The sequence below is a fragment of the Herpailurus yagouaroundi genome, unplaced genomic scaffold (assembly GCF_014898765.1).
Source record: "Herpailurus yagouaroundi ecotype Mexico unplaced genomic scaffold, PumYag 196, whole genome shotgun sequence".
NCBI classification, from domain to species: domain Eukaryota; kingdom Metazoa; phylum Chordata; class Mammalia; order Carnivora; family Felidae; genus Herpailurus; species Herpailurus yagouaroundi.
The window spans coordinates 7422549-7441975 of record NW_024412427.1 but is presented as its reverse complement, the minus strand read 5'-3'; the positions used below and the strand labels follow the sequence as shown (position 1 = coordinate 7441975).

The 19427-nt window shown below is 48.3% G+C and overlaps 1 protein-coding gene across 4 annotated transcripts in view; it reads left to right on the top strand.

Moving 5' to 3' along the window:
* DHX35 (DEAH-box helicase 35) overlaps window positions 1-19427 on the top strand; it is a 66817-nt gene that overhangs the window by 24671 nt on the left and 22719 nt on the right. For 2 of the 4 annotated variants that reach the window (XM_040447060.1, XM_040447062.1), the window contains 8 exons: window positions 270-331; window positions 1174-1243; window positions 3197-3256; window positions 9529-9641; window positions 10835-10931; window positions 11800-11958; window positions 13857-14067; window positions 18609-18733. In XM_040447060.1, the coding sequence (XP_040302994.1) occupies window positions 270-331; window positions 1174-1243; window positions 3197-3256; window positions 9529-9641; window positions 10835-10931; window positions 11800-11958; window positions 13857-14067; window positions 18609-18733 (897 nt within the window). The remainder of the gene's footprint in view (window positions 1-269; window positions 332-1173; window positions 1244-3196; window positions 3257-9528; window positions 9642-10834; window positions 10932-11799; window positions 11959-13856; window positions 14068-18608; window positions 18734-19427) is intronic. The other 2 variants (XM_040447061.1, XM_040447063.1) reach the window with 2 other exon arrangements.

The following is a 19427-nucleotide window of genomic DNA, read 5'->3' as shown; positions in this document are numbered from 1 at the left end:
CGATGTCAGATAGTAAATGCGGGTGGGATTCTGCTGGAAGATTTGCAGGCCCCAGCCGCGGACCCCGTGATTGAAGTCTTGTTTGTGAACAGTTCCATGGCTTGATAACAAAAATGTCGGGGCATTTCCTCAGTCCTCTGTGGGAATTACCTTGTACGCATACTGGCAAAGAGGCTGTATGCATTTGGTTACACTTGAGCTTTGAAAAAAAATCATGAACGTACAGCGTAAATGAATTATTTCTAAAACTTTGTGTCTCTGTTTTTTAGTTTCTGACTGATGGAATGTTGGTCAGGGAAATGATGGTTGATCCGTTGTTAACAAAATATAGGTAAATGTGTTTTTTCCTATGATAACTTCCCTGAAGTTTGAAAGGCACACAAGGAGATTGAGAAGCAGTTGTGTCAATAGCTGGGATTTGCAACTGCCTTCAGTTGGCCCAAAGCTTTCCCTCCTTACCTGGGCTGTTTTGACCTTTGACGCTTTCTCAGAGTTTACTGACAGTAAAAAATGGGCACTTTAAAAGCCCTGTCATTATTTGAATAATCTGTTGACTCGTCATACTTATCTTGGCCACTGTTATATCCCCGGCTTGATGGTGACTGTGGATGCCAGCACAGAAATGGGCGATGTTGGTTGGATATTATATGCAGAGTCCAAATAATTACTTACACTCTGTGTGTCTTTGTCCATTACTCATTAACGTACCAACGTTGTCCTACACAGGCTCTGGGGTATGTTGGGAAAGGATGTCGCATTTGACACCCGTGTATACATGTGACCCATCTGTGCTCACATGTCTGTGCTGTTATCTGCAGCCTAACAGTCTTCGGGTCGTGGGGCCTTGCTCTTAATTCTATGTGCTTTGTGGGGTTATGTGTTATATTGTGATTTAAAAGTCAGGTATTAGGTCCTATGAGAATCCAGTGTGGGTTATACCACTCTTTAAAGATAGCAAAAAAAATATGCACCGTTCTTCACCAAGATATGTCAGTGTCACCATTCTTGTTAGCTGAATAGTCGGCTCCTTGACAAAGACGAGTTACTTAGCTCTCCTTTCGATACAAGGTGATTGCATGGGGACTAGATACCCAGAAGTCCCTTTGATGGTCTGGGTGGGATTATGCAGGTGGTTTGTTTGATGCTCACTGAGGTCTTCCCTTTGATCCTTAGTGCCATCATGCTGGATGAAGCCCACGAGAGGACCTTGTACACAGACATTGCCATTGGCTTGCTGAAAAAGGTGTGATTTCGCCGCCAGACTTTTGTTTTCCTGTTTCTGTTTTGTTTTATTGCTTGGTTAGGAAAGTAATTGTAGCAATTTGGGAAATCCAGTAAAATATGAAGGAAAGACATTCAAATGATCCATACTTCTGCTCACTCAGAGAAAATTACTGGTAGAATGTTGATACGGTTCTTTCTATTCTTGTGTGTATCTGTGTGTGTACCTGAATCTGTGTTGGCAATAAGAGGCATTGGATTGTATGTGCTAACTTGTATCTCGCACATCTCTCTTAATATTATATCGAGATCGTTTCTCTGTGTCATTAAATAGTCCCCGAAGACATTATTTTTAATAATGGCTATATAATCACATGTCTCTCTCTTGCCTTACTGTTAGGCATTTGAATGGCTTCCAGATTTGAAGTCTTTTCAATAATACTGCAGTGAGCACCTTTGTAATGAAATCTGTTGCATTTGTTTCTTTTCTTTTTTTAACTTTTTATTGTAGCAGGTTTCAGGTATACCACGGAGTAAAGAGAGGGGCTTAATGACCCCTCTGTGCCCATCATCCGGATTCACCTATTACAACTCATTGCCAGTCTTGTTTCAGTTTTACCTCGCCTCCCTTCCCCGTACTTTCTGATTGTTTTCTTTGGACGCAGTCCTAATCGCAGGAGTCTAGAGAGAGGTAGGTGATAGAACAGGGTGATTAAAAGCATGGACTCTGGGTCAGACCGCCTGGGTTCAGATTCTGACTCTGCTGGGTTTACGTATCTCTCAAATAGGGATAGTAGAAGTCTCCATCTGTGCTAGTACACTTTCCCATATGGCCACTAGCCACCCGTGGCTAGTCGGATTTAAATTAGTGAAGGTAGAATTAAAAATTTAAACGCAGTTCCTCTGTCACATTGACTAAATTTCAAGAGCTCTATAAGCATGCGTGGCCAGGGGCTACTGCACTGGACGGAACCTCTCTGTCACTGGAGAGAGCTCTCTGGGACAGAGCTGCTCTGTATCATAATTTATTGTGAGGCTCAAGTAAGATCGTGTACAATTCGTAGGACGGTACCCGGCACGGAGTCACAAATAGACTGTGAGGTCCCACCTTTGTGCAAATTAGAAAAAGATGCCCACACTAAGAGTCTGTCCACAGTTAGGTGAGGGGAGGGTGGTCTGGACTTCAGATGCCCCTAGCCGCCTCAGCCAGGCATCTTTGTGCAGCACATAGGCCACACGGCTGTACGCAGGGACCCTGGAATAGCGCGTGACTTAGTTTACGTTAGTTCTGTTAGTTGCCATTGTTCCTGTTATTTTTGTTATTTTTATTCTTTGGCCAGAGATTTATACTTCTGATACTTAGGAGGGATTATCCCACCTGCTTGTATCCTCTTGGGAACAGTATAATAAGAGGCTTATGTCACTGCATCTTTGCCAATCCTGAGTAATTAGCCTTTATAAATAGATTTTTGCCAATGTGGTAGATGAAAGAAATGTCATTGTTACTGTATATTTTTGCTGCAGTTTATATGATCGTTACTTCTCTGCCTGTTGACCGTTTCTTTCTCTGAATACCTTAAGATCTTTTGTCCATATTTCTGTCTTGGTGTTAATGTTTATTTGTTTGCTTTTAATGAACTTTTTTATGCTTTAACTGTGTATACTGTCTGGCTATCCAGAGACCCAAGTATCAGGAAAAAATGGTTTTACCTTTGGTAAATTCAAATTCAGTTCTTAAAGCTCCTTTATGCTTTCTATAGACTTTTTTTTTAGCTTTTTATTTTGGAAAATTTTACTACTTACACAGTTAGCATAGTATGTTGAGCCACCTTTTTACCTGTCACTCTAACACCAGCTTATAACTGTAAGCTCGCCCCAGGCCCCCCAAAAATAGACGCACTGAATTATTCTGAAGTAAATTTCAGGGACCAGAGTATTGCACTGTGTCATTGTTTCTTAATGCCTTCTTTTTTAGATTCAGAGAAAGCGAGGGGATCTTCGATTGATTGTGGCTTCAGCCACTCTGGATGCAGAGGTACAAGCATTTCCCCCAGCCCCCGCTGTCCCCTGTAAGCCCTGGGATTGTTGGACGTGTCCATGGGAAGTTACCTATAACGAGAGCTGATCTCTGGTGGAATGGCCTACCTTCCCTGTGGGGCCATCCGATGTCCTAGATTCCGTTTGATCAGAGGATACTCCTTTTTAGCTTGTGGGTGGAAATTAGCCTGTAATCAAGTGAGTTCATAATTACCTACTTGTCTTGTTTCTCTACATACTGTGTTTCTCCCCACGCAGGCAGTTTCTTTGTTACTTTTCTCGGTATGAGGTTATATTTCTTGGATTTATTTATGACTGCGGCACTTACGTTTAGATTTTTTTTGCACGTGCAGTTGAAGTTTTCCCTGTATGTATAATAATTTCCATGTTATTGCTTTGACAGCTCAGCTTACATTATTTTTCTCTCTTACCAAGTAATATTTTAGTTCTAACAGCAGTTCAACTTAGATAATTTTGATCACTTCCTGTATGTAAATATGTAAATAAATATAAGTATAAATATATACTAATAAAGTAAGTATAAGTATATACTAATATACTGTGCTAAGCACAGTGCTGACTACGGGTGATCGATACCCTCCCTGAACTTCTTGGGAAGCTGACACATAAATAGATGTTTACAGATCAGTATGTCAAGGTGCTGAGACGGCTAAAGCGAGGGCTGCTTAAGTCTAGCTGGCTGGAGGACGTCCAGAAGCTTTCACAGAAGTCAGACATCCCATTTGGGTTCAAAAGATGCGCAGAAGTTTGCCAGATGGGCAGGGGTGGGGAAGGACTTTCTAAGCAAGCATAGAACCATGGGCGCATGATGCCATGTGTCCAGGGGGCTGTGAGGCAAGTGGAGGTGGGAGTCTTCCCTTGCCTCCAGGGCCTATGGGGTACGATCTGCCCCCAGTCCCCTCTCTTGTCACCTCTTTGACTTCCTCTCCGTCCACAGTCTCTCCTGTGCACCTCACACCCGGCCTCATCTTGCTGTTCCTCAGAAAAACCCAAGTATGCTTTTACTCTGGCGGGACCCTCTCTCTAGACGGTGCTCCCACACGTTCTCGTGGCTCCCTCACTTCATCCCGGGTTTGACCGTGTATTAGTCTCTCTGAGAGGCCTTTTCTCACTGCCCTGACTGAAACCGCGCCTTGCTGCTCTCCATTATCGTACTCTGCTCAGTTCTTCCGTTTAGCATTTGTTAGTACCCAGCATTGTATGCGTAGCCAAGTGTTCGTTTATTGCGTGTCTCCCGTCAGTGAAATAAAAGTTCCGCGAAGATTGGGACTTGGAATGTCTTAGTATTTTATCCCTTTCACCTGAAACAGTGTCTGGCACAGAGTAGATGCTTTTAGGTTTAGGGAATTTTGACAGAATGGGAAGCCCTGGGAATTAAAATGGAGAGGTTGGGAGGGGTCAGATGATGGAAGGTCTTATAGGCCAAGCAGAGGAGGAAGGATCCACCCCACACCTGGTTGGGAGCCCTGGGATAGTGTGAGGAGGGGCAGTGCCTTGATCACATTTAAGTTCTAGAAAGATCACTCTGGGTGCCCTGTAGAAGAGGCAGGAGTAGATGTGGAGAGAGATACCAGTCAGCAGGCCAGTTCTTCCATCCGGCTGAGATGTGAAAAGGGCCTGGCCCCTGGCTCCTGGCCTCCCTGTGGCTTCAGGGATTCAGAGAAACTTGGAGAGAGAAAAAACTCAGTGTGTCTAAGAGGGGTGTCTGCGTGTGTAGCCTGGCTGATTTCTCGGACCTTCTCAAGGCCGTCTCTTGTCTTTAGTTGGCTCTTGATAACCTTTGGGTCAAAGCTCTTTGTTGCCCTCTTGAATTACTTCTCACCCCATGGCCTATGGCACCTGCCAGCACACGGGTTAGAGGGCTCTGCCCCACCTCGCCTCCCGTCATTGTCTCCGTGCCCACGTTGCACAGAGCATCTGCTTCTGTTTGACCTCTTACCTTCGTCTCCCCGTCTCTTTTAAGAATGATTGCCAACACTTTTTATTGTGTTTGAAAATGATGACGTCCCAGTGTTTTCTTAGAATTGTTGTGGAAATTTATTGCTTCCAGTATCCCTTCCTTGTCTTTTGGTGTGGCCCAGAGACTTAAAAAAAAAAAACGGCTTCTTTCCATTCTGCCTATATAGTAGTTGATATAGGTGGACTTTCTGGAAGTAGGTTTTTTAAGTGGGAGAGTGGAGTGTAGGAAGCTTGGCGCGGCCTGGGGGTGCTTTATGATGCAAGGCATGCTGGGCCTTCGCTCCTTCACCCACCCTTGCTCAGCTTCTCCCCTGCCAGGGGGAGGAGCCTGTGTGTGTGTGAGCAGGGATCTCGTGGGCAGGAGTCAGTCCTGTGTGACTGAGGGCGTCGGAGGGTGGGAGTGGGTGCGTGTGGGGCGCGGGGTGGGAGTCCCTACGTGAGAGGAAGAGGGTGAGGGAAATCAGTGTACTGGAGTGAGGGAGTGGGGAGAGTGAGGGTCGAGGTGGCAGGATGTGGCTACAGCAGCATTTGCCCTGGAGGCCCAGGCGTGCCAGACCCTCGCCCCTGGCTTCTCAGCTCCTGGCTCTGTGGGCGACGGACTAATTCCAGGCCCCGCTGTCTGGAGGGGTAGATGCCATCTGCTCTGGTTTCAGGGCCTGGGGACACCTAGCCTGGCAGTGAAGACGCCGGTGACCGCGGCCTGGGGGGGCAGAGGCAGGGCCCATCGGATCGTGGCCTTGATTGGGTTAGCTGCTTTGTTAATGGAAGCTTAATTGTGCGAGCAATTCCAGAACATGACCAGGTATAATTAGGAAGTATTAATTGACCATCGTATCACAGGCTATTGTTTTTCTTTTACGTGCTTCCATCCACATGGCAGGAAATCTGGTTGCTGACAATGCCGAGGTTTTTTGTCACTGGTCCAGCTGCTTGCAGAAGACTGATTTGTCTTTCCAGATTCCTAGAGAAGGAACTGAGGGTCAGCTGGGGTCAGGTACCCCCTCGGGACCAATCTGCACTGACCAAGGGCTGTGGGCGTGTGGTGTAGACATGGCCGCTGGGAGCCCACTTCTGTGGGTCAGGTCTGGGCAGCTGTCGGGGAGGGGAAAGTGGTGAGCTGGGAAGACAGCCCAGCAGATGTCCTCGTCATTTACACTCTGTTCCAGAGACCGTCCTCTTTTTGTCATTTGATGTTCTGGGCCATGTGTCTGTGTTGGTCCAAGCCCACCTCTTTAAGACCTGACTCACACGCTCCTTTTCCTGGAGCTCCTTCCTCACCTCCTCGCTCTCGCCGCTCCTTCATTCGGCCTCACGCTGTATTTATTTGCTCTCTAGCCCGTAACTCTATGTAGTATGTGTTTTACGTTTCCAGATGAAGATGAAAGGTAATTATCCTGAGGCTAAAAATCTTGTGCCTCCTCAGTAACGCTGAGTTTCACTTCCTGAAAGAGCAAGTCCCTGTCCGTTCTCTTCGGCACCACATGTTCGGAATGAGGTGTAGCCATCCTCCTTGTTCTGCTTGCCTTTTCGGTAACATTCGGTTCTCTTCACCAGGCCCCCCCCCCCCCTTTTTTTTCCTAATGTTTATTGATTTATTTTGAGAGAGAGCACGAGCAGGGGAGGGGCCGAGAGAGTGGGAGAGAGAGAATCCCAAACAGGCACCTCACTGTCTGCGCAGAGCCATCAGCTCAGAGCCCGACGTGGGGCTTGAACTCCCAAACCGTGAGGCCTTGACCCGAGCCGAAGTCAGGAGTCAGCCGCTTGACCCACTGAACCACCCAGGCGCCCCCACCAAGCCCTTCTTAAAATCTTCCTTCTCAGTCTGCTACTTCCGGATCCCTGCCGCCTCCCCTCTCTCCTGCCTCCCTGCGGCTTCCCCTCAGACTTCTTTGCCGGCTGCTGTTCCTCCTCAGGGCTGCCCGCCTCCGCGGCCTCTGGTTCAGCCTACGCTTTGTGCTTGTGGCCGTCTCGACCACGTTCCTGTGCTCCCGCTGAGTTGTTCGCGGCTGGCTGGTCACCGGCCACCTGAACTCACAGCCCCGTGACTGTTGGCTTCTCTGTGGTCCTCTCTCATCGTAGTTGTTCAGGCTCAAGACTTGCATTGCTTCAGGGAGTGTTATCCCTGACCAAGAAGTAATTCCGTTCTCTCCACTCCCCGGCTGCCGGGCCCCGTCAGTCTTACCTCTGGCATATGCTTCGCTTTCACCCGGCCCCTGCCCAGCGTACACCTCATTCTCTCCTCTGAGCTCTTCCGATAGCTTCCTGAATTAGTCGGCTGGCCTCCAACCTCTTCTTGCCCCTGCCCGCCTTCACAATGGCCACCGGAGCCAGGCATCCAGAAGGCAGGTCTGACGACGTCACGCCTGTCCTCACCGCTCTCGCCTTGTGCGTCAGGTGAAGTGCCCGTGCGGCCTGACGTTGGCCCTTTCAGAGCGGTAATACGATCGCTTACTGATGATGCATACTTTAGGCCAGACCTGTGGACTGTAGTCACGTACGCTTTATGTGGCCTGTGTGGTGGCCTTGCAGGGGAGATAGCAGTTTGTCTCTTTTGTAGACAAGAGGACTAGTTCCGAACAGGGCTGGCCTGCCCTAGACTTCGGGCCCTCTCCTCTGTCGGGGGCCGCTTTATGTCTTAGTCTGCACTCTGCTCTCATCCTGGGGGCGGGGGGGCGTCTGATCTCCTTCGCAGCCAGTGATCATCTTCCTCATCCGTTCAGGCTCAGCCAGGGGTGCTGCTGCCTCTCTGAAGCCTTCCCTGAAAGCCACTCAGCGTTGACCTTTCGTCCTCTCCCAGTCACTGGCAGCTTTGTTCTGGTCACGTAGTCACTCTGCCTCGCTTTGTGTTGTGACTGGTTCTCTGCGCGCCCGTCCCCTGGAGTATTCAGTCTTTCTAGTGTGGAGGAGCCGTCCCTGCTCGGTTGTTTGGGCGTCGCTTGCAGCCTGCCTGTGCTACATGCACATCAACGGACACAGGAGGGCTGAAGTCCCTTGAAGGGAATTTATCCAAAAGGGAAGCAAAGAATGGTGCCCTGTGGTTCTTCATAGCAAAGCATGGTCCTTTGCTGGCATGAGGCACTTGTATGTCTGTGCCGACTCTTCTCAGACACAACTTTGAGGTCAGCGTATAGCATCCCATTTTCTGTAGTTCAATCCGGTCGACTGTAGAAGAAGTATTCCTCCACGTCCATTCACTCAGTACTCGATGCCGTCCTCCTTGCGCCCCCGGCTCCCGGGCACCAGGAGCGGGCCGCGGCATGGTTGGCAAAGATAGGCGGGGAAGTAAAGGAGGCAGGACCTGTGATCACGTAGGCAGACCTCCCAGGATAATAGAAAGGGATGCCCAGCCAGGCCTCGGGGGGACTGGGATATCACCGGCGGGAATCAGATGACACACTCCACCCAGCAGGGCTTCCGTGTTCCTCTGCCGTCGGCACAGCCACTTCCTGTCTGGCACTCGCTCCCCTGCCAGCTTCTCTGTGTATCTTGGGTCGTGTTCTCCGAGAGGGGATCTTCAGTGGTGCCTCCCTGCTGCATCTTTGGCCAGAGCTCTCGGGCCAGGCCTCCCTATAGACTGCCAGTCTAGTGGTCAAGTGCCCCCAAAGAGGACATAGCCGCCTTTCCCGGAGAAACTGCCAGGAGCTACTTCTGTCCGCTGGGTGCTGTGGGAGGGCTCAGGTGTGTAGCGCATGACCCCCATACACAGTGTTGTGCCCGCTCCCACAGGGCATGGAAAGACGGAGGAGACACCGTCCCTGCTTAAAGTCTAAGAAGGTTATCGTAAATAGGTATCCGTAACCATGGTGCCAGGACCATACCTGGTGTTCATGGAAGTGTAAGTTTCCTCTATTAATTGATAACCTGTGTGATCACATATGTGCTTTCCAGATTGGCCTGACTTAATCTGTGTTTAATTTGCATCACACCTTTTGACCCAGTTTTCTGTTAAATAAAATACACAGGGTAAAAATAAGATAAGTAATATAGCTACATGTTGACCCAGATCCATTAGTGAATAGTTTTGAAATCTCCATTATTTTTTATCAAACCTTAGTAGAGTCAGTCCGTCATTGAAATGTCATTCCTCAAAATTGCAGTAATAAAAACACAATTTTTAGTAGTTATTTTATAACCCATAGGCCATGTAATATATATCCAGTCTCTTCTACCCAGCCCCTGCTCTTCCAGTTTTATATTATTTTCTTTCTTTCTGTGAGTTACTGTGAATTATTATTTTTTTTAGAGAAATTAAGTTTTGTTTTGTTTTGTTTTGTTTTGTTGTTTTAATAGAAATTCCGGGATTTCTTTAATCAAAATGAGACCAGCGACCCAACGAGGGATACGTGCGTGATCCTTACAGTAGAAGGGCGAACATTTCCAGTGGACATCTTTTATCTACAAAGGTTTGATGACCCTTGCCTTTTTAATGATGGTCGTCAGCAGACCTGGCCTGTGTTGTGGAACGAGAAGCAATTGCATCCGCTCCCAGCCCCAAGGGCAGTATGCCAGGCTGGGGAGAGGGGCATGTTTCGTGTCTCCTATCACTGGCAGGATGTTCTGGAGCCCTGCTCGGTGTCACTGCTCGATGCGTTTGAACTCTTGACACCGGTGGGCAGATTTCTGGGCGTCTGTGGTCGCGGTCTCAGTGGGAAAGAGCCAAGGGGTAACGAGATTACAGGGAGGAGGCCTGGTGGTCTTCAGAACGGGGGTTTCCCAGGCTGCCTGTCTGCGAGAGCAGCAGTAATGATTTGAATCATTTGCTTCTTCGCTCTCTTCATCTTTGCAAGAAGGCCTGGCTGACATGGTTGGGAGGAGCCCCCTTGGATGGGAAGGGTCTATCCTAATTCCTACACCTAGTCACTGCACAGACGAACACCAGGAGCCTGGCGCAGTGGTTGATAAGGCCAGAGCTGGGAGTCTGACTTCTGAGTTGTTCTCGCCGGACAGCGCATCCATTAGCTTCGAGTACCCCACTCAGACTTGCTGCCAGTGATCAGGAGGGAAAATAGAAAGAGTGTGGAATTTAGCACTGGAACCATAGCCCTCAGTTTTCACTGACCAGCCATCTTTGCATGCTAAAGATAGCACATTTATTTGCATGAGTTTTTATATCTTTGTAGGTAAAGCTAAGAATCATGGTATACATGTAATTATGGGTTACTTTTTTTTAATGTTTATTTTGAGAGAGTGAAAGCATGCGTGTGTGGGGCGGGGGGCGGAGAGAGAGAGAGAGAGAGGGAGGGAGGGAGGGAGGGAGGGAGAGAGAATCCCAAGCAGGCACCACACTGTCAGCACAGAGCCGACACGGGGCTGGATTTTAGGAACCGTGAGATCATGACCTGAGCTGAAATAATGAGAGTTGGACGCTTTACCTGACGAGCCACCCAGGCGCCCCTATGGATTACTTTTGAATGCTGCCTTTAAAAAAAAAAAAAAGGAAAAAAGTGAATGACTATTTTATTTATTCACATACTGTTCACCTGCCAGGCAGGCCCAAACTAACTTTCATGAGGCTTTGCTGCTGGATTATGAGGCTAATTAATCTATAACTGATGAGCATGTCCTAGTGATGAATTCATCTCCTACGTCTTTTCAGTCCTGTTCCAGATTATATCAAATCAACTGTAGAGACTGTGATGAAAATTCACCAGACAGAGGGAGATGGAGACATACTAGCATTTCTTACTGGCCAGGTAATTCCACTGGAATTTTCTCTGACAAACAGACATGTTAAGGCAACACCAAAATTAACACAGGGGCGTGTTCCTTTACTTAACTATTCATTTCAGATTTTATTGTATCTTGTGATTAATTAATTGCATATAAAATTGTTTGGATTGATGTCATTCATCTACCGACTGGATTGTCAGGGAATCATTAGCTCCCGCCTGTTCTATCTGCAGAGGGTTCAGCGTATTTTAAATTTATTACTTGGTTCCAAAGTAAACGAGGCAGTCAGCGGGCTGTTGTGCTAACCGTGGTGAAATGCTGTGTTAGGGACCCTTTGTGCAAGTGCGTTGGCTGCTGTATGCCTCTTTCCCGGCGACACCACCCCTCCTGGGGTGGTGAGCGGACACATCCCTGGAAAATCACCTGAACAAGCCCCACTGCTCACTCAGGGTTGGAGCACTGTTCAGAACCACCCTCCAGCCGTCGTCTTTTCCACTGTCGAACACTTTCCACAGTACGGTAGTCCTTTCTGGAGAAAGCCTGTAGTGATTTTATGTGTCACAGCTTGTCCACATGTAGGACGTGCTTTGTTTACCACAGTACGTGAAAGCCGAGTAAAATAGTCATTGTTTTTGTTGATTGGGAGCTCTTGTATTCACTGCAGATAGCATAGATGTCAGTAATGAACCTGACAGTTGCAAATTTTCACCCCATAGGCACCACTGTTCAGTAGCATTTGATTAAAAACCGCCCCAGAGCAGAGTGTGCTCGCCCTGGGAATCGTGAATCCTACCACAGTTACAATTCTGGTCCTGAATTAACATTTTCTTTCAAAAATGACATGCTTCAAACTGATCTCGGGTTCTTTGGTTCCTGGTTCGATGTTTTTAGGAAGAGGTGGAAACGGTCGTGTCTATGCTAATCGAGCAGGCTCGGGCTCTAGGGCGAACTGGGATGAAGAGACACCTCCGGGTCCTGCCCATGTACGCAGGACTGCCTTCCTTTGAGCAAATGAAAGTGTTTGAAAGGGTGTCACGCAGCGTCAGAAAGGTGAGACTAACCCGCTGACCAGGGCCTTGGCAGCCATCTGTGATGGCTGGGAAGGTTTTTTGTTGGTTTGTTTGCTTGTTTTTTAATGGAAGTGAAACTTGGTAAGACTTTTAGGTCCGGGTTTCTGTGCAGTAGATCTAAACGCACACAATAAATCACAATGAATACGGTGTTCAGAAATCTCTAAAGCTGCCCCACAGAAGGATCACTGTGACAGCAATGATCAGAACAAGTGACTCCTCTCTGCCTCTTTTCTGTCTGCTTAATATTGTTCCCTATGGCACGAAACTGGCTTGCCTGACGTGAGTGTCTTAGTGAATTGTGTAGATGAGTTACTACAAATGGTTTCTAAACCGTTTGTTTTAGGCATCAGCAGTTAGCCTATGGAGCCAAGTTTGGATCAGTTAATTCAAAGTGTGGTTTTAAAAATATTTAGCCTGGAAATTGGGGTGGGGAAGGGTGTGGTGAGAAACATGAGTTGGAAGGAATGAGCAGGCGGCCAGCCTGTGTCCCGCTCGTTGTCCCCTGCACCTGGCTCAGCTTTCCTTCCCAGAGGACGAGGAAGGCCCAGACCTGGCCTGAAGCTGGCTTGTTGTAGCTGTTTATCAGCAAGCGGATGGTAGAGAACACGGTGGGTGAGGGCCGGTATGAGGATCCACTCCCGATTCTGATCACTTGGGAGAAGTTGCCCAGCCTCCTGGTCGTTGGGGTGGAGCACCTCAAGCCTGCGAGTCCGTGGACTGTGGCCAACCAGTCAGGAGACCTGGACTCTGTGCCTGAGCTACTCGGAGCCTGGATGGGTTTCTCAACCTCAAGGCCCAGTTTTCTCAGCTGCGAAGCATAAATAACAAGTTTGGATAGGTGGGTCTCTAGTATAAGCTAGTAAATGTGTATTTTTACAAAATGATAGATGGAGAAGTGCCTTTGAAAGGTTCTGAGTGCTGTTTTGCATGCTCCTTGCTGCTTCACATCTTCCAGGGGCAGTGCCTGGTGCACTTAGAATAAAATGCCAGCCCTCCTGGTGGCCCAGAGACTGTACGCGATCTGGTCCTGGCTGTCCTCAGCCTCCTCTTGTACTTCCCCTGGATTCTGGCCTCCCTGTTTCCGCTTCGAACTGTTTCTTCTGTCTGCGTCTCTAGCAGGTTGACTGTTTCTCGTTACTCAGGCCTCAGCCCAAAATCTTCTAGAGAGACTTTCCTTGGCCATCCACGGTAGCGTACCACATCATTCTTATTTAACACATAATGAGCACTGCACCCGGTAATGTTGTGTTATTACTCTGTTGCATTTTCTTCATAGTATTTGTCACTCTCTGAGGTTGTCTGCTTGTTCATGCTCACTGCTTCTTCACCCAGACTCTCACACGAGGATGCAGACTCTGGGAGAACAGGGGCCCTGACTTTCTTGTTCCCCGTACATCCCTGGCACCTTGAGCAGTACCTGCAAAGCACAGACAGATTCTCAGAAATGGTTCGAATGCGAGCAAATAAATGAATAGGGATGTACGAGGTGGTCATTTCCTTCAGTTGTGCAAAAGGCAAAAACTAACATTCGTTGAGTGTTTGTTATGGGCCGAGCGCCAGGCTGTAAGTACTTTATGTATATAGTTCACACTTGTTCCCCTCCACAGCCCAGGAGGGGTGGATATTACAGAGGTGAGGGGCTGTGCAGGAGGTTAAGTAACTTGTCCAAAGTCACACCTTAGGCAGATTTCAAGCCCAGGGCTTTATACAGGGCTGACCCTAAAACTCATGTCCTTTCCAGTCTATTAAACTGCCTCATACAGATTCTACACTGTTGGAAATATCTTTAGCAAATCTTGTAGGATTTTGAGTAGTTTCTTAACAGTGAAAAGATCTAAGCAGCTCTTTTTTACTCTTCTTCCTGTGGGGACCCAGGTGATCGTAGCCACCAATGTGGCTGAAACCTCCATTACAATCAGCGGGATTGTGTATGTGATCGACTGTGGCTTCGTGAAACTCCGAGCCTACAATCCCAGGACAGCCATCGAGTGCTTGGTGGTGGTCCCAGTGTCCCAGGCATCAGCCAACCAGCGCGCAGGACGTGGCGGCCGCAGCCGTTCGGGAAAATGTTACCGCCTTTATACAGGTTAGTGTGGCTTTCCTTAAGGGTTTTTGACTTTCTCATAGTGAAGCCTGAGCACTGGAGAAGATCACGCGTTTTCCCTAATGGGCAGAACTTCGCATAAAATCCAGACCCCCCTCACAAGGCCCTCTGCCCTCGGCCCCTGCTGCTTGCTTGACTCTAAACTTAGCACATTTTTGCTACTGCTCCCATCGGCCAGAGTGAGCCCATGAGTCAGCAGTTATTTGCTGTCCCCGTTCCACCCTCACGTCTGGGTGTAGGCCTGCCTGTGGCCGTGTGACCTTGCGGCCTGGGCCTCATGTCTCGGGTCCTGTCTTTCTTACCTTTTCCCTCAGCTTAATGTGCTGCTTTCTTGTTCCGGCATCCCTGATTCCTGTGAGGCCTCACACTGGGTTCCATCTTTACCTCTGGTTCAGAGCGTCTTTGCAGAGCAAAAACGGCAAGCTCTGTCCTGAGACCACTGATGGAAACGGGTAGTTGTTCCACTCCAGTCACCAGGCTAGACTCTGAGGGAGCAAAATAAAATTAGGATAAAGACTGTCGCAGCCCTCACGGAACTTGCTCTCCAGCTTGAAGACAGCCTTGCCTTCGGCGGTGATATCTCTACGGCTGCTTTCTCTCTCTGTGCTGCCTTTTTGTGGGCGATGACACCAAGGTTTCTCCCAGTTGTCCAGACCTAATTTTCACACCATTTTCGATTCTCTCCTGTGTCCAGTATCCATCTGCACTCATTTCCCAGATCAGGGCTTTTGTCGTTTGTCTCTTCTTTCCTTCTGGTAACCATCCCCCGTGTTCAGTCCTTGACGTTATGCTTTCTTGTAGCGAATGTTTACGGGGGGCCTGCTGTATGCCAGCCATCGTGCCAGGGTTTGGAGATCCAGGCCTAGGCGAGGCGTGGGCTGCGGGCACGTGGCGGACAGCCAGGGGGCAGAGGCAGCCCCCGACACAGATTGGCACGTCGCGGTGTGATAGGGCTGCCGTAACGGGATGAGCCTTGGAAGCAGAGAGCAGGGAGTCATCCCGCTGGGGAGGGCTTCACGACTGAGTATTTGCACCTGATCTCACTGGCTGCCCAGTGGTTATCCAGGTGAAGGGATAAGCACCAGGCAGAGGGAATGGAAGGTGCAGGTACTTGGTGTGGAGGAAGCGAGTAAGGAGTGTTCATGGGACGTGGGGAGGCGGAGCCTGAGGCCAGAGTGGAGGGGTCTTCCACCACTGAAGGCACGAAGGAAAGGTTGGAGAGGAGAGCACTGAGCCTGAAAGGATCTGGAAAGTTAGGAGAAGAGAAAGTTCCAAGATACTTGAAAATAAATGTATTGAGGTGGAATTCATGTTACATAAAATTAAGCATTTTATTTTATTTATTTATTTATTTTTTCAACGTTTATTTATTTTTGGGACAGAGAGAGACAGAGCATGAACGGGGGAGGGGCAGAGAGAGAGGGAGACACAGAATCGGAAACAGGCTCCAGGCTCTGAGCCATCAGCCCAGAGCCGGACGCGGGGCTCGAACTCACGGACCGCGAGATCGCGACCTGGCTGAAGTCGGACGCTTAACCTACTGCGCCACCCAGGCGCCCCAAAATTAAGCATTTTAAATCGAACGGTTCAGTGGGATTTGTTACATTTATAGTGTGCCCCGCTGACTCTGTCTGATGTCCGAATATGTCCATCGCTCCATACCCATCAAGCACTTTCTTCTCATTCCTCCCTGCCCGCTGGCAACCACCAGTCTGTTCTGTCTCAGTGGATTTTTCTGTGCGGGATATTTCATATAAAAGGGATCATACGATATTGACCTTTTGTGTCTGGCTTCTTTCAATTTAGCATAATGAGTGCTAAATGTTTTCTGGGTTCATCTCTGTTGTATTCATACTACATTCTTCTTCTTTTTTTTTAATTTTTATTTATTTTTGAGAGAGAGAGAGAGAGAGAGGGAGAGAGAGCGCACGCGCATAAGTGGGAGAGGGGCAGAGAGAGAGGGAGACAAAGAATCCAAAGCAGGCTCCAGGCTCTGAGCTGACAGCTCAGTGTGGGGCTTGAACTTACAAACCGTGAGATCATGACCTGAGCTGAAGTTGGACCCTTAACTGACTGAGCCACCCAGGCACCCCAGCACTTCCTTCTTTTTTGATGGCTGAATAATATTCCATTGGATGGATATACCACAGTTTGTTTTTCCATTCATCAGTTGATTATTTCTGCCTTTTGGCTTTTGTGAATAGTTGCTGCTATGAAAATGTGTGTTTTGAGTACCTGTTTTTAATGCTTTTGGACATAAACCTGGGAGTGGAATTGTGGGGTCATATGATAATTCTATGTTGAACTTTTTGAGGAACTCTTGTTATTTTTAAAGAAGAAATGGCCCACATTATCTTGTGCTCCAAAGAAGTGAAATCGTAGAATGCGGACTGAAGATAGGCAGGTAGATTTGGTTGAAAGGTCACTGACTTCCTTAGCAGGAACAGTTTCAGTGGAGTGGGGTTGGGTAGGGTTCACCCGACAGAAATGGGGTGCGTTAGCATCCAGCCTCTAGGCTTTTTTGGCTAACTGGCTTCCAGATGCGCTTTCACAGAATGTAGTCCTGAGCAGAGTGCTCTCTGCTCAGACCCTTCACCGTTTCCCAGAGCCCTCCAGAACTTGCCCTCACTTATGTTCTGCCACGACCCACGTACACCTGCTCTGCCCTGCATCCAAGCTGAACCGTGCTCTTCCCGGACATACCTTCTGTTTGTCCACACCCATTTCTCATACTTTTGATACCTTTCCTTGGGTTGTTTCCTCTGCCCGGCAGATCCCCCTTATCCATTAGATCCTTTCTCAAATGGCAGCTTCCTCATGAAGTGACCTCAGATGCTTCCTCTAATGACTGTGCTTCCTCCTTCCCTGAGCCTCCATTTTCCTTCAGGAGGGCCATTCACTGGAACCCAGCCTTGGAGTTTACTGTTTCCGGTCTCGGTGCCAGCCCTTTCATATCACTGAAGCGTCTCACAGCTGCTCCCGCAGCTCCTGGCCCAGGGCCTTGTGTAGTCGAGTCCTCAGTGGAATTTAATTGAGTGTCCTTGAACTCTTGGGAAGCACTGCTTCCTGAGAGCGGTATCTCAGCAGGGTTGTCTCGTATCTGATAACTTTGCTCTCCCTTGGCCAGCAGTGTGCTTGGAAAAGTGGTTATCCTACCAAAAGCTGTCCCCAAATACTCTTGAAACCCAGAGGGAGGATCCCATTTGGAACTTCCTGTTGTCGCCTGTTATTCTGAACCTTCCAGCTAGACCTGTGCATTTGGCAATCTGCATCCATCAGTCCTCAGAATATTGGTTGTTTCTGAAAACATTTTTGAAGTTCTTCAGGGATAGTGCTGTTTCTTCATGATACCTTTTGTTGTTTTCTTTCCTTAGTTAACCAAAACCTTATGATCTGCATGGAGGTTGGGGGAGCCTTGTGTTAAAGAGGGTGTGCGTAGTTAAAATGTTGACTGATTAGAGGGATTTGTGGGTGGAGCATGCTGTGTATAATCCAGAAGCTTACTGAATATATACAGAAGTGATTTAATCCCTTCCTCCCTCTTTTTCCTCCACCCTGTTTGTCAGGCTTTTATTAAAAGGCCTCCCAAAGCCTCTTCCTCCCTACCCCTCTCCTGTGGCCTCCCATCTTGGCATCACCTTGTGGTGCTTTTTCCTGTCGGTCACCTTTTGTCCCTGATGGGGCATGTCAGCATTCCTTGATCTGTTTGGGGCAGCATCAGATTCTGAGAGTGACGCACGCCTGGCCCGTTGGTTTTAAAAGATAGATTTGGACGATTTTTGCCCTTTGTAAGATTTGGTCATTTGCTCCATTGTGGTTACCGTTTTGGTGATTTGCGTTGAGATTGTTCTTGGCTGATATGTACAGTTCTTGCTTTCTAGACTTGATGCAGCCCAGGCAGAGGGTAATGGTGCCTGGGCACCAGTAGGGATTCAGCAAGTACTTGTTGCTTTGATTAATGTTTTACTGGCAAAAAGCACATTAAAAAAGGCTCTTAAAGTAAAAGGACAGACTTTTATAAAGATACTCTCTCTCTCTCTAAAATAAAAAAGAGGGAGGGGGTCTCCTGGGTGGCTCAGTCAGTTAAATGTCCAACTTTGGCACAGGTCATGATCTCACGGTTTGTGAGTTTGAGCCCCGCATCGGACTCTGCTGTCAGCACAGAGCCTGCTTCGGATCCTCTGTCCCTCTCTCTCCCTCTGCCCCTCCCCAACTCGTGTTCACACATTCTCTCTCTCTCTCTCTCTCTCTCTCTCTCTCTCTCTCTTTCTCCCTTTCTCCCTCTCCCCCTTTCTCTCTCTTTCAATAAAAGGTATATTGTTTATAAAGATATAAACAGCTAAGGTATTTTTATATAGAGTGGTCTTTTCTAAATACGAAACAACTTTGTTGTGTGACATCCTAGGCATCTGATCCTAGAATCTTAAAGCCTCTTGTCAGAGACGAAAACCTGTGCCTTGGGCACAACGATTGCATTTGACTGTGGCATTTGACCCCAAACAGTTCTGATTTCCTATCCTCAGAGGAAGCCTTTGACAAGCTGCCTCAATGCACTGTCCCTGAGATGCAGCGTAGCAACTTGGCACCTGTCATCCTCCAGCTGAAAGCACTAGGGATCGACAACGTCCTCAGGTTCCACTTCATGTCGGTAAGTCCTGCTCTCTGTCTGCACGCCCACTGGTGAATGTCAGGACATCAGATAGAGCAGAGCACGTCACTCTTCTTTTTTATTTCCACTTAGCTCATGCGTCGTGTGCCACTTTGCACCAGGCCCTCGCAGGGTATGGGGGAGTGGAGGCAGACGGCAGACGCAACGTCCTGTACTTGTCTGCCGGGGGGGGGGAGACAAGTAACTGATTGCAGTGCGTGGGCCCGGTGCTCTGAGAGACCAAGGAAGGCCCCCGCCCTGGTTAGTCGTGTGTGAAGTGAGACCTGAAAGCAAGAAGGATCTCAGCACGTGGGAGGGGCGGGAGAGCCAGGACAGCCAGCGTGTGTGGGCCTACGTGAGGGAGCTTGGCAGCTGGGGGAGAGCTGCAGGGACGTCCTTGTGGCCGATCTCATTCCGGATTATTTCCTGAGACAGGTTTCCAGGAGTGAAATTATTGGGTCCAACGGCCGCAGCCATTTTGTACATCCTTGACATGTGGCCAGATTGCTTTTATGCCTGAAGTCCAGTATTGCACGATGCCCACTCGTGGTGCCTTCATCATGCCGTTTTGTTTTCTGGTAGAGCTTTGCTGATTGCCTTGGTGGCAGGGAGGGAGGAGGGAAAAATAGCTGTACCTTAATATTTGATTTCTTAAAAGACAGTTAAAAAAAAATTTATTATCCGCTTTATATTT